This window comes from Biomphalaria glabrata, chromosome 8 (assembly GCF_947242115.1).
Source record: "Biomphalaria glabrata chromosome 8, xgBioGlab47.1, whole genome shotgun sequence".
Taxonomy (NCBI): domain Eukaryota; kingdom Metazoa; phylum Mollusca; class Gastropoda; family Planorbidae; genus Biomphalaria; species Biomphalaria glabrata.
This window is the reverse complement of record NC_074718.1, coordinates 38,708,196-38,723,576: the sequence shown is the minus strand read 5'-3', so window position 1 is coordinate 38,723,576 and position 15,381 is coordinate 38,708,196. Positions and strand designations below refer to the sequence as shown.

General features: G+C 41.5%; 1 protein-coding gene across 3 annotated transcripts; it reads left to right on the top strand.

Moving 5' to 3' along the window:
* Positions 1 to 11,470: 11,470 nt before the first annotated feature.
* Positions 11,471 to 15,201, top strand: LOC106063135 (uncharacterized). 3 transcript variants are annotated; one of them, XM_056038526.1, is made up of 3 exons: positions 11,471 to 11,655; positions 11,808 to 11,868; positions 13,172 to 15,201. In XM_056038526.1, the coding sequence occupies exon 3, from the start codon at positions 13,236 to 13,238 to the stop codon at positions 13,959 to 13,961; it is 726 nt and encodes a 241-aa protein (XP_055894501.1). In that variant the 5' UTR covers positions 11,471 to 11,655; positions 11,808 to 11,868; positions 13,172 to 13,235; the 3' UTR covers positions 13,962 to 15,201. The 3 variants fall into 3 exon arrangements, with proteins under 3 accessions (XP_055894501.1, XP_013076905.2, XP_013076904.2); XM_013221451.2 differs by lacking the exon at positions 11,808 to 11,868; XM_013221450.2 differs by lacking the exon at positions 11,471 to 11,655 and having other exon boundaries at positions 11,662 to 11,868.
* Positions 15,202 to 15,381: the final 180 nt, after the last annotated feature.

Below are 15,381 nucleotides of genomic sequence, written 5' to 3'. Positions count from 1 at the left end.
CGGAATCCTCTCTCCTACTGCCAGGTGCCGCTCTTCAATTTCAGTTACAGCACGCTGGCGCCTAAGCTGGTCTTTAAAGCATTTCCGGGTTGCACCTCTGTTACGCTGTAAAACTAAAAGGCCTTCTTTCAGGACACAATAAAAACAATAAAAAAATAAAATTGCACCTTTTTTTCCCATCACAAAACCCACGGATAAAACATTTGAACAAACAGCAAAAGAAAGAAAGAAACAAAACACATAAAACAAATACAAAAATGATACACAGAATCTGTAAAGGAAGTTCCGTACTAGTTTTAGACTTGCTATCATTGGTTGTTATTAATAGTTGAATATTGAAGTTTTAGCTTTTGCCTTATTAACACTGGTATGGCAGGTAAACGAATTTTAAAAAATTAAATTTTACTAACTCTGCTACATTATAAATGTTCCTCTTTTCGGCATTGATGATTTGTTGAGACCGCCACAACGTTGTTTCTCACGAAGTCTAGGTGTCTTAGGTTCAGCTGTAATTACAAAACACTTAATAACTCGGTCAAGACGAACACAGAAACGTCTTCATAGTATATACCACACACTGGCCTCTGTCATTGTCTAAAACTAACACACTTCCGGTCATTCGCGCATACGTTCCAACTAACATATATAAGTAGAAAAAGGTTATACACACATACAGACATTCATCCGTGACAGTAATAAAAACAAAGTTTAACTCTGTGTTTGTCAAACCTTCACCCCCTAGTGGATCCGCATTTTCAGGCAGACATATTGAGTTCAATTTAAACAGCCATTACGGCAGGGACAAACTGACTCCGGGCAATATTGGTAGAGCAGTACACAAATGATTTAATCAAAATATCTGATACATTCATAAGTAATGCGCATAATGGCACGACGGCTGAGACATACAATAAAAGACTATAATCCTAGAACATCAAATAGGACAATTTGGCATTTAAAAAACAACAACTGTGCTTTCCTTTGATACGGCTCCTCATTTCCTTTGATACGGCTCCTCATTTCTTTTGATACGGCTCCTCATTTCCTTTTATACGGCTCCTCATTTCTTTTGATACGGCTCCTCATTTCTTTTGATACGGCTCCTCATTTCCTTTGATACGGCTCCTCATTTCCTTTGATACGGCTCCTCATTTCCTTTGATACGGCTCCTCATTTCTTTTGATACGGCTCCTCATTTCTTTTGATACGGGTCCTCATTTCCTTTGAAGTATATATTTATCCATGATTGAAATTGCATCACAGAGTAAGGCATCAAGATATAAGAAAATTGAAATATCAATGTTAGCACATGTAATTTACATAAGTAACCAATTGTTTTTTTTACACAATGTGTCCTATGTCTTAATAATATATATATAATCTAGATGAGTAACAAAATCTAGTTGTTGTTGTTTTTTTCAATGTGTGTTATGTCTTAATGAAATTACAACCACCACCCTACCGTCCCCAAAGGGGCGTAGCTAGGAATTTTCCATCGTTTGGGGGCCCTGGGGGCTTCACCTTTTTGGGGGCCCCTGCATTTTGCGTAATATTTAATTTTTAAATGAAAAAAACACTCATTTGGGGGCCTCCTCAAGTGTGGGCCCGGGGGAGATTTTTAAATTCTCCCCCTCCCCCCCTACCCATGCTACGCCACTGCGTCCTCAATGAGTTAAAAGACACTTGCATTTATGACTTATTCCCTCCCATCTCATACGAATCCACCAGTGCTATTCAGGGCCGGCCTTAGCCCACTGCAGCCTATGCGACCGCAGTTGACCCTGCATTTTCATTGGCCCCACGCCTATTCTAGCTGTAAATTTTTATATTAAACCATTTTAACTTATTATTACAGGGTTCTCGCCACCTCTGAAATTACTAAAATCTCCAGAAAACTCTTACAAACGTCCTGAAAATTAGACAAAATTGTCATTTTGGTGTGTCATTCAAAATGTATAAGCGCGGCGAGGGATTGCCAGCTTTCATTTTTTAAAAATGTAATAATAGGGCGAATTTTTACCAAAACAGAAAGTTCTAAATTTATTTCGATCTATTTCGATCTCTTAAAAAAAAAATCAAAAGCGGTATTTTGCTGTCGATAGTAGCCTAAATCTAATGGCAGATCTGAATCGTCTTTTTATTGGGAAAACAACGATATACTGTTGATGGCTCGTAAAGTTAATGTGACCTGATTTTGTACTTAGTAAAGTTTGAATAAAATGCAAAGACGAACTTAATTTTCTGATACGAAATCTTAATTTTCATTCATCCTTATCCCTAACCAGACTGGGCCCCGCGAAATCCGTTTCGCATAGGGTCCCGCAATATGTAAACCGGCCCTGTGCTACTATTACAATAGTCGAATAGAAACAATTAATCAGTTACCAATAAATATCAATAAATAGCATGTCATTGAAAGTAATTAGTAATTACGCAATGGAATTGATACTAAGTAAATAACGCTTTATATTGAATTTTTAAATTGATTATCTTTGTTTCACAAGGTTGCCATTGCCGGAAGTGGTAACGGATGTTAGTATAAAATACTTCCTAATGGCATGCGTCTAAAATAGCCTCTGACAACCAGTCCAACTTCTGGCCTTCACGTGTGACTCAGATATTGAGTCCGGCGGAACTGTTCTCACTAACAGGAGAAGGAGCAAAGGCGAGTAACAGGCGCCTAAACCAGTAAGCTTCGGGCAGAAGGGGCTCGTTAGCCATGGCTAGCTACCCACCTAGGAGAAGGAAAACTCTGAATTCAAACCACTGTTGCCTTGCAGCTATACCCAATCATGGAAAAGGCTTTGGGAGTCAACCCTGAGGAAAAATCAGGAGCTGGCTATGCTAAGTTAGTTTGCATCACCCAGTGCTACACCCTGGCAAAACCGTGTGAGTCTCATCGCACTAGGGCACCGTGTTGAGAACTCTATTCTCTGATAACACGGACAAGGAAAGCGGCAGTCCTTCTCAAAGCTTCTCTGTCTCCGTACAGAGCCAGCTCCTCATGCAAACCAGCTTTTGTTTCACTCAAATGGCCTTGTTTAGGGTGTAGTTTTGCGCACTCGTAAAGGATGTGGTTAACTGTTTCGACGTCGTCCTGACAATGCCTGCAGCGTGAGTCGAAGTTTGGCTTAAATTTAGCAAAATAGGCACCGATTGGACAGTGTCCCGTTCGGTACCTAGCGATTGTTACCTGTTCTTCCCTATTTAGCTGCCACCATTCGTCCGATTTTGAGGGCCCTTTTAAGTTTTGCCAGACTTACCTTCCCGTATTACCGTTTTCCCAGCTTTTGCTCCATTTATTTCTTGCCCATTCGTCCACTATCGTACGCGCCTGCTCAAAAGTCTGTGGCTCGTCCACAGGGTCCAGCTTTGTGCCGAGCTTGGCTAATAAGTCAGCTTTCACATTACCCTCCACATCCACGTGTCCAGGTATGTATTGGAATGTCGTCCGAATTTTGTGTTTTTCTTGGAGGCGTCCCACGCACGCCAGTGTTTTTGCCAGTGGTTCCGGGAGCGTATCTGCAGGGCTTTCAATGGCTTGTAGGCTCGACAGAGAGTCTGTAAACAGTACAATAGGACTGGGTTGTGCTGTTTTCTCGTTAAGTCGTTCTTCAATGTACTCTACTGCATTTTGAATTGCAACCATTTCAGCTACGTAATTGCTCCTGCCAGAACACGCACCTAGAATCTCATCGTTCTCAATCGTGCCAGGGAATTGAACCACCACACCATACCCAGAGGTTTTTTGTCCGAGGTTCTCTCTCGTGGAACCATCTGTGTACACTTTAATGTAGTCAGCTGGGTACTGGGCGACAGTTTTCCTGGCAGTGTTTCGTAGGACAGTTTTTGTGCATTTCTTGTTAACTTCTGGGTCAATCAGCGATTTCCTCACCTCTGGGACTCCAGGAGCATTCGCCGGAGAAGAAGCCCCATGCAGAGCGAGAGCTGCTCTGTTCTGGGGTAAATCGACTTCTTTGGACAATTCCCGCACCGAGTGCATGAAAGAGTTCCGCTTCAGCCGATTTCCGCCCTGCCAATTGTCGACCAGACTCCTGACTGGGCAGCCCTCTTCTAGCCGTTTGAATTTTTCATAAGCAATCATAACGGCTCGCTCCCTTCGTAATCTCAGTGGTGGGAGATTTGTCATGACCTCACATGCCGCAGTTGGCGTCGTACGAAATGCACCACAAATGAGTCTAATTGCTTGGTTCTGCACTGAGTCCAGCCCCGCTAGAGACGTTTGTGAGGCATAGACCTGTGCAAGAGACGAGTACTCCATCCTCGACCTTACCGCTCCAATGTAGAGGGCCCGTAACACGTTCGCTTTGGCCCCCCACTTGGTCGTGGCTAACCGCTTGACTACCTTAAGGCTCTCTGACGCTTGCTCTCGCACTGTTCTCACATGGTCGGACAAACCCATTTTTGGGTCCAGGGTGACTCCCAGGTATTTCGGCTTGGCTTCCATCTTTAATTCGGTACCATTGATTGAGAGAGAAATCTTTTCTTTATAGATATCTTTGCCAAGAGTGAAAAGGGTCCAGACTGTTTTCGCACAATTAACCTCCATATTCCACAAACGAGTGTAGCAAGAAATCGTGACTAGGTCACGTTGGATTTCCGCAGCTAGAGCGGCTGCGGATCTCCCAGTTTTCCAGATCAGCAAATCGTCCGCAAAAAGTAGTGAGCGACACCCTAGGCGTTTGGTCAAATCGTTGATGAATACCAGAAAAAGTGTGCATGAGAGTGACGAGCCCTGGGGCAACCCCTGTTCGAGTACCTTCTTATTAGACAACTGCTCGCCATAACGTGTTTGAACTAACCTGTTCGTTAGGAAGCTTTTTATCCATCGATACATATTGGAGTTTACCCCAAGGTCCATCAACTTGAGCAACAATCCTTGTCTCCAGACTCTATCGTACGCCTGTTTTAGATCTAGAAAAACCGCAAGTGTCGACTCACCCTTCTTCTCCCTTCCGCCTCTCTGAAAACCGTCTGCCACCTCTTGCATAAAGACTGTAACCTGGTCCATTGCGCTACGCCGCTGTCTGAAACCACCCTGTTCCTGACAAATTAAATTGTGGGACTCTAGGTACCACGTAAGCCGTCGGTTAATAATTCTCTCCGCAATCTTCCCCACACACGATGTGAGGGAAATTGGTCTGTAGCTCTCAGGGCTGTTTGCATTCTTGCCCTTTTTAAGGATAGGAACAATGGTAGCCAATCGCCATGCCTTTGGGAAGTCCCCTTGAGTCCATGTCCGATTTAGTAAGCCGTGAAGTTTTAGGAGGCCAATCGTTCCAAGATTTTTTAGCATCTCAGCGCTGATGCCATCTGGCCCCACTGCCTTGTGTAGTCTCGCCTTTTTTATCGCGAAAGCCACCTCCATCATGGTAAAGGGCTCTGAGAATGTTTCCGTCCCAGCCTTGCTGTCGACCCACTTGCGTTTTTCATTGGCTCTTCTAACACGGTCAAGGGCCATCGACACGGAAGATTTTTTGTGTGCTTTGGAGACTCCAGCAAAGTGTTTGTTCAAAGCCTCCGCTCTCTTCTTGTCAGTAATAACAGGGCCACTAGGCGTTTGCAGGGGCTCCGCTACCCTCGGTTCCCCCACTCCAGCCAAGTTGTTTAGTAACATCCATGCCTGTCGTCCATCCGCGAGGTCCAGGTTCGCACAGGTCTCCGACCACTTTTTTAACGACTCTTCTGACACCGTATCTCTTACCAATGCCGTGAGTTTATTGTAGGCTCGCCTCGTCTCCTCCGTTTTTTGTCTAGCATGCCGTCTTCGTGCTGCTTTTCGTTGTCGGACAAGACGTGCCAACTTTCGAGACCAAAAGGATCGGTACCTGCGCTTACCACTGGTTCGCGGAATGGCCCTACGAGCCGCAGATAAAAGAGCCTTCACAAAGAGACTGTAAGTTGCGTCAATATTCTCAAAATCAATATCAAGTCCTTCCAGGAGTGTATCTGATGAAATCCTGAAAAGCTCCCAGTCCGCCTTAGCGTACACCCACTTACGTCTAGGGCAGGTTGTTTGTTTTGTCGTTCCGAGATCAATTGAGACCATTAGCGGCAGATGATCCGATCCCAAGTCCCCCAGGACGTCTAGTCGACTCTTAGCAACTATGTCCGCAGACGCCAGGCACAAATCTGGTTTCGATTCCCCTCCATGCCCGGAGTGAATGAATGTGTTTGGAGAATCAACGTCGTTAAGGAGAACCAAATTTGTTCCGTCGCATAAGTCGATTACTTTCTGTCCCGAGAGATCGGTTGTTGTACAACCTATAACCTGGATTTTGGCATTGAAATCACCCGCCACTATCGTTCTGGTACTGGAGAGGCTTTTGCTATCGAGTGTAAGAACACTTCGCGGTGGATTATAGACATTTAGGCATTCAAATCTCTGTCCATCTTTAAATATTTCGACCAAGAGCGTGTCGGTCTCACCACATCCCCGTGAGGTGGCTCCCTTCACACGAGCAAGCAAAGGGTTCCTGACAAAAGTGACTAACTTCTGACATTTTACACAGGAACAGGTAAAGGCCGTGAAGCCCGAGAGCGAGGGCACACAGCTCCGTTTCCTACCAGCGTTGCCAGCTTCCTGCACCAAGAACGCATCGACCTCGAGTTCCGACAGCAGTCTCTCAATTTCAGGCTTTTTAAGGCGCAATTGCCTATTCGCATTAAATGATATGATTCTGAGTTGCCCAGTACCTTTAACATGTTTGGGCTTGGAGGGACCGTCCCTCTTGCGTTCCTTTTCCGAGCTTTTATTGGTCACATTTGGTGTGGGGGTCACGACTTCCCCGTCCGTGGTTTTTGATGGGTAGCTTGGCTCGACTTGCGTCGAGGGGCGCTGGCCACCCTGCAGCAACCCTTGGTTAGTTTTTGCTGTCAATATCGGTGAGCTTAGTGGGCGGACATCTTGAAGAACAACGACGGTAGCTAACTTATCGGACATCAACCCGTCGTTAGGATTGATAGAGCGGGGCCTATCGAGTGAGTAATGCCCATACTCGGGTTTAATAGATAAATTTTGTAAAGCCATGTGAGTGAAATTACCCGAGTGCGGGCGAAACTGGTTGCATGTTAGACTGTTGGATTCGATCTCCTCAAGTGGGATCAATGCTACCTACTCAGGAACTCGGGTTCGCTGAGCTAGCTTCCAATGTCACGCTTGCCGCGAATACCTTGTGGTATAATGAGTGGTTGTCTAGACTCGTTGCTTTCACCGCCAGAAAGTTCGCCATCAGTGGGGCGACTAGATGCAATGTCGTACATCCGGAAACGTACCTTCTAGAGCCTACGGCGTTTATGGGGCGCGCCTCGCATACCGGCGCACCCTAATCCAGCTTTTAACCAGGCACCCACACATTGGGTTGGACATCCTGGATTTAACAAGCTCCATCCACTTGGCCTTGAAAACCGTAGACGGAGGGGATCCCCGTTAGCCGCTGTTAGAGGCGTTCACAGCGTTACCAAAGTCCGCCGCGAGGAGGCCAGGATCACCAATAGGACTTTCCCTGGCAAAACCTGCGACGCCGATGACCCCAAATTGTATCGGCACTGCCGTTCCTTTGGATACATCAGCAGCGTGGAAAGTGGGGAAATGACGTGTGGGCGACATCGTTCTAACCACAGCTAACGCCCAGGCATTCATCTCATTTCCAGGGCGGGCAAATTTCTAGCTACGCCGCTGTCAACTGTGTAATGTAAACACGTAGCAGTCTTAAAACAAAGTGGCTTCCAAGACTTAGGCTCCAGAGCAGTTGATGTCATACTTGCAATTAGGACAACTACGCAGTGGGAAGTCTTCAGGACTTTGTTTTTGTTGTCCCTAGACTTTTAGGACAATTTCTACAGAATGTGATTGCTCCTCTTTTTTTTTTTACTATATCTTTTATTAGCTTGCACATTCTACATGAAAGCTGGGAGAATCCTGGACACTGGATGGGTATTGTCAGTTCAAGTATATCTTAGGGATAACAATAGGTGCACACAATGAAAACTCTGGTTTGACATTCATACTTTATCAAAATATTATCATCTTATAATTAAATTTAATTTTTTTAAACAGGCTTTCAGCGGGTATTCCCGAACTTGACTCAAATGTTTCTTTCCTGACTTACATGGACATTTTACTCTTCGTCTAATGTACGAATTGGCTGGACTAATAGAGGCTAGACTGTGTACGCTCACTTGCAAGACGCTTTGTAATATGTTACTATGACAACAAAGATATTATGGGATATTAAGATACTCATGTGGCGTATCGTATCGAAGGAGGAGTTAAAATAAAATTTAAAAAAATATGTTTATTATTCATAGCCAACTATGAAAGTAAAGTAAAAGTGCCCCTTTCAAACCTTGCGATCTATAGAGCAGATGATGTTAGAGTCATCTGTCTCTGTGGCCCACGGTTAACAAGGGTGTCATGTCGCCAGCACAACGACCAACCGCCTTTACTTTTCTCCATTAGAGCTGGGTGGGCTCAGAGGCGCCTTAAGGTTCACAAAATTAAAAATACCAAGTCTTCACCTCTGGCTGGGAATCAGAAACACCATTGGTAGCGAACTATGCTAAGAATTACTCCCTTAGAGATCGTGAGAGGAAGCGAGCAGTGAGTTTTAAGGTCGCCTTGTCCCCGTACAAGGACAGACCTAATGTCGGACATGTACCAGTTATCTCTCTATCAAATCCTTGACCCGATCATCCTTCGTGCAGAACTCGACATTAGTCAAGAATGTGTTCTGTTGTGTCGACGTCCTCGATGCAGTGGCGGCACCGTGTGTCCTAGTTGTCTCGAAACCGTCCGAAGTAAGCTCCTACCTCCGACTCGGAAGCCAAGCGCTTTACAACTCAGCTCCTCTTAGTAGCCAACAACGTTTTATTAATTATTTTCAATAATAATAATAAAAGCCTCTGTTCCATTTTTTGCAAATTGTGCCTTCAAAGACTTAAAGAGAGCCTCCTCAAGCCAAGACGGTAACCACTGTGACAGCGGGTTGCTTATGAAAAATAGGTTTGATAGTTATTTATAGTGATTTTTTTTCTTCAAAGAATAAAGGGGACTAATTCAACTTACATCACTTCATCAGTCAATGAAAATGTCTTTCCCTTGTTCGAAATACAAAACAAAATATATAACAAATGTTGTCATGGAAAGGAAATAATTGTGGGAAGATTTCAGCTTGATCCGAGATGTGGGTGTGGGAGAAATAACGTGTAAAACCTTTTTACAGGACAGACAGACAGACAGACAGACAGAGTTGATATAAGCTTTGTAGAAACAGACAGACACAAAAACTCATTTCTTCCCCTGGCAATGAAATAATGGAATGAAATCATCTCTAAGATGTGAACTTCTCCCGTAGCGTATCATGTCATGTTAAAGGGAAACTGTGGCATGAACGTGTAAGACTTATCGTGAGAAAAATTTCCTAAAGATTAATAAAGATATGTTATACTTTTGATTACTGATACATTCACTATGGCTTAAGTTGGGTTTAGTCCCAATCAACCAGGGGCGTAGCAAGGGTGGGGGAGGGTGAATTTGAAATCCTCCGGGGCCCCCACTTGAGGAAAGCCCCAAAAAGAGTGTTCGAATTTGTTTTTAATTAAATATTAAACCATTATCTCATGTCATGATGTCGAGTGGCCCCCGGGCCCCTAAATGATCGCAATTTCCTAGCTATGCTAATGCACTCAACCTACCGAAGGGGGTGGGCCAAACGTTCTCGTCCTGAACCCGGGCCCACGGGTAGCTTGGGGTGCTACGCCACTGAGTATAAAGATATGTTTCCTGATACATTAAAGTTACTGCCGCTGTCTAGCGTCTGTTAAAATCCTTATCGAGACAAACATAGGCCCGCCTTCTTACCACATAGCGAGTGTGCTGACTTGTTGGCTATACCGTGACCTCCGACCTGCAAGTTCACGAGTCTTTTTTTTCTAATATCCTTGCTCTGGATAAAATACATTATACCGCTTATAGCTTTATAATAATTGCTTTTTTTTTTCGACCTCCCCATTTTTCCTCATTAATAATTCTCCAAACTGTAAGTTGATTTTCAATTAAAGCAAAAGAGCTATTGATAACACGTTACTGAAACGTATATTTAAATACGATGATAGGCTGTATGCTAAATTTGACTTCGAGAATTTTAACAGTCGATGCATATCCCTGAGAAAAGAATAACTATCTCGTTGACCACTAGGGGAAAACTCTAGTTTGGCCGCTATAATTTTAAAATAAAATTATATTTGGCTATAAATTGGAGTAAAAAAAAATGGAGTAGTTAGCCATAGTGTACTGATAATTGAATTGTTTATTAAATTTAAAATTGCTTAAAGTTTATTGATAGATCATTTAAGTTTTGCTTTATATTTTTGCGTAGATCTGATATAGTTCTAAATCAAAAGTCTAGATCTAGTTCTATATAGATGTCTCCATAATGAAAGTACCAATAAATAATTACGCCTTTATACAATGCCCGCTGGCCAAAAGAGTAGCGTTGTCATATAAAGAGCTGACGGTGTCAAAATCACAAAATAAGTCATTTTAAAAAATGTATTTTTTTTAGTTTTTCTTTCTTGTAATTATTTCTACCTAACATGGGAACGAGTGCAGGTGTAAGGAGAGGTAGACAGATGAAGCAAATGGAGGAAAACATAAAGGAAATGGAAGAGACTCTATTTCTGGAAAAAGAAAGAAATTGTATCTTTACATTTATGGCACTGGCGAAGAAGGAGCATTTGTACAAATTAGTAGTATCATACGGAACAAGATATATGTCTTTATCGTTGTGTTTTTCTGGGTATTTTATTAGGTATCGTTTTTCTATTTGTGGGGGCACGGTAGCTGAGTGGTTAAGCGCTCGGCTTCCGAAACTGTGGTTCTGGGTTCGAATCTCAGTGAAGACTGCGATTTTGAATTTTGGGATTTTTAAGGCGCCCTTGAGTTCGCACAGCTCTAAAGGTTACCTAACTATAGTTGGGGAAAGTAAAGGCGGTTGGTCGTTGTGCTGTTCACATAACGCCCTGCTCGTTAACCGTTGGCCACAGAAACAGATGACCTTGACATTATCTGCCCCATAGATATAAATGTCTGAAAGGGAAACTTTACTTTTTTTTTTCTATTTGTAAATGTATGGTTTAGTGTTTGATGTATTATTGCTATTTTAGTTTGTATTCCCCGAAGAGTCTCTAAATTTAGTGATTTTACTAATGGTGTTACTCAAATCAAATGTGAATTTAAAAAATACAAAAGGAGAGAGACAGTCGACAGATCACGTGTGGTGTGGCGCCCGAATGGTTCAACAGTCTAAGTTTTTATTAATATGGGAATAAATACGTGTGTAAATGTGAAGGTCACGCTAAAAGCACACTTTGTATTCATGCGCGTCGACCAGCAACTTATCAAACTGTGGTTTTAATTATACTAATATAAGCTGCTAAGTCTCTGGTGTCCAATCCTAAAGTTTGACCACGCATTGTCTTAGCACGAGTGGAACTAATGTCAGTTCAGGACCCAATCTAGTGTTCTCGTCTTGAGACACTTTGAGTTTACCAGTGTACACATAACCTTATCTAGAGTTTGGCCACTGACACAAGTCAGACTGTTGACATCTAGTCAAACTGCTATGTAGTCAGGTAATGTGCAGCCTGTAGTTTTGGGTGTGTGTGTGTTTGTCTATAGGCTTATGCTCCTGACGTGTCAATGATTTAGTAATAGATAGTACAAAAAAGTTGTTTTATTTTATGTATCCTCAAGATTTTGGTTGAGAGTTTTATTTTGCATTCAGAAATGATTTAAACGAGTTTATATTGGTTTGAGAGAGGTTTGACTAGAAAAGTGAAAACAGGGTAAGTTTCCTTTAATTCAAAATTATTTAGCTTTCAGATAGAAATTGTGTAGATTGAAAAGTATTTCTTAGATTAAAACTGTTATCGACATCCTTTGCTTTTAAGTTCATGTCAAAAACTTTTCATAGTTTATATCCCTGGCATCGTGTGTTACTTAGTTACCTAGGTCGCACATAGTCCATGGACGCTGTCAACATAGGCTGTTTCTATTTACAAAGTTTATATCAAGTCTGTCTGTCTGTGTGTCTTGGTAAAAATATTGAACACGTTATTTCTCTCACACAAATTCTCGGAATCAATCTGAAACCTTACACAATTATTTATTGTATCTAACAAAACATGAATCGATTTTTAATAATTAACACACAAGTAAATTAATTACTGGTAATTTATTATTATGTATGAAATCGAAAGATGGAAATAATTTTCTACATTACTGAGAGATATAGTTTTAAATGTGAAGTTCTTCCCCTTGAATGAGGTTTTCTTTATACTTTGCTTGTTATAATTTTAAGTTATTCTCTTCAAAGCTTGAAATGTTTTTTTTTTCTTTAGATAACCGATTTATTTGGTTAAATAATAATTACAATATATGTTATACCTTTTAGATTTCGTTAACAGTTATTAATATTTAATGTTAACAGTTATAAATGATATGTGTAATGACAATCTTTTAAAGAATAGAGAAAAAAAATAAGTTCACTTAGTTATCATCTTACCAATACTCGAAGCTATAGGCAATCCATGTATGACATAGTCAATGCCATAGACTTAGAGACAAATGGGAAACTTGTGTTTGAGCTGTAAAAACAAAAAGAAACTTATTAGTCACGACTTGTTGGTACAGAGGAGCCCTTAACGAAAACATAATAGTGTATACAATATAAGAGAGATTGGTTAGTAGAAACAAAAAGACATGTTATTAAAAACCTTCAATAAGACCTGTTAGTATAAACCTGTCAGTATGACCTGTTACTAAAAATCTGTTGGTAAAGATCTATTAGCAAATACCTATGGGACAAAAAAGATTTGTAATTTGAGTCAAAGTAGACCCCAATGTATTTTTTGTTTTTTATTCAAAATGCATACATGATTAAATCATGACTTTCAATCTGTTTAGTACCATTGATTGAAATAAATGGGTACAAGAACAGATCAGTTTTAGGGATCTCTAAAAACTGAAACCTAGCCAAATTTTATATTTTATTTAGAAAAAAAAAAAGAAAACTTACACTTTAAAATTTGATATTATGATGTGCTTATATTAAAATGTTACAATAAACTTCTTCGTTCCCCATTTCAGATTCTAAAGGTCCCTATACAAGGCTTGTGATTACGAGATAGACTTCAGAACAAAAAAAAGAGTCATGCCTAGTACAGTGACGCCACTTAAGTCGTGCATTATCTCTTTGTGTCTGATATATTTGGCGACACCCGTTGCGTCAGAGCTGATGACGTCACAGAAGTACCATCACCACTTGACCATAAAGTACTTTACTCAAGCTAGCATGGTATGCGACCATCCTGACTTGAACGTCACTCTGCTGCGTGACGTTCGCTACTTGAGCTGGATGCTGCCAGACGGGACCATGGTGGACGCCAGCTCTGAACTGGATCCTCGCCTTTACTTCATCTCAGGCCCGGATACCCTGTCCGAGCCGGCGTTCTCCGCCTACAACCTGACCGCTCTCAACGTCGACGACGCCTCTTTCGGCTACTACACCTGTCTGGTGGTGTACAACACTCAAGGGCGACTGCCCACGGCGGTCCGCTGGGGGCTGAACGTAGATGGCGCCGACTTTTCGGACCTCTTGGAAACTTACAAGACCAACGCCATCATTGGGGGCTGCGCTGCGGCGGCCATGCTTCTGGTGGTGGGGGGTGGCTGCCTGATTTGGAACGTCAGAAATGGACAGAGGAATGCGAACGAAGAGGACGAGGACAAAGCGGACGTGGATATGGATAATGTGGTGGGGCCAAAAGTTCAAGGACAAGACCAAAACAACCACGCCTACGTGAGTGACATAGAAGCCACCACAAGCATCGACAACTACTCGGAGGTAGTCAAACACAACGTCAACATCAAAATGTAGCATTGAATTCCCTCAATATGAAGAAATGTATTTCAATAGGACATTCTCTATTACAGCAAACGTACAATTAATGCGTGCAGTCTAATTTCTTAATTTCGATATTCACGAGACATTTTTGATTGCAAACAATGTCAAGGGCGCTATTGTAAAAGATCAAAGTGGCCAACTTAATAATAAAATCATTTCGTGCGCATAGTGCCCCAAGTGAGCTTAGATGTAATTTTTAAGTGTTAAAAAACAGTTCATATAATTGGTCGTATAACTTTTGAATTACATAGCAAATCAACACGTCCTATATTATGTACACCGAACTTCTAGCTATCTAGAATTACCCAGCATTCATGAACATCTCCTATACAGGGGTTCTCAACCAGGGGTTGCCTAAGACCATCGAAAATATGAATTGTTATTTGTCTATTTTTCTATTGTTGTACGTGTGTGGGGGGGGGGCGGGATCGTTGCAGAGTGTGGGATTGTAAAAAGGGGTCGCCGAGCTTAAAAAGTTGAGAACCACTGTCCTATAGGAAACAAGATCTGAACTCACCAATATCAAGAAATTCACTTTGCAATATCAAAACATCAATCAAAATTCCAGTAGACGTGTCGGTAACAGCCTAGCACTTTATTTATATAATAGCAATAGGTAGATCTGTACTTAACACTTTATCTCTACTTCAGCGAGAAAACATTCTTTGTTGGGTGACACCTTTTTTTTTTTTTTTTGTATTAGTTATGACTTGATAAAGAACTTTAAAATAAGTATTTGGATCTAGAATCTAGATCTAGATTTGAATAGCTACTCGGAGATATTATAACGCATTTGTGTGTGTGTTTGTGTGGTTTCTGAAAACGGGGATTGAATGTGAAGGATGATCTGTACCTTAGTCACAAGTTGACTGTTAATTGGGTGCTCAAGGTAGCGCCCTTCTGTCAAAGGGGATCATTACATTGCAGAAGTGGTGTGCAGTGCTGGCGTCTAGGGTAATAAGACGTACAATTTTTTCTGCCGTCCTCCCTCGGGTATTCATTATGTGTCTTTTTAAGTACATGTGTTGGTTTTATTTTAGGTTGTTGAATTGATTTAGTTTTCATCATTGTATATGTGTGGTACAAAACACACAAAGTTGTTCTCAATACCATAAAGTAAAGGTCATGACTTGGTTAATTTATGCAAATACAAGTAAATTACATTTTTTCTGTTGTGTTTAAATCCATTAAAGATTTTAGCTTGGATGTTAAATAGGGTTTTTGAGTTCAATACTAATCTCTCTGCCTCTCTCTCTCTCTCTCTCTCTCTCTCTCACACACACACACATACACACATAAACAATTTAGAAAAGTTAGTTCTTAATTTTTCCACGTCAGTGGAGTGTTGTTTTTTAATTGTTTGTCATGATTCCAAGAATAGATTAATTCCATT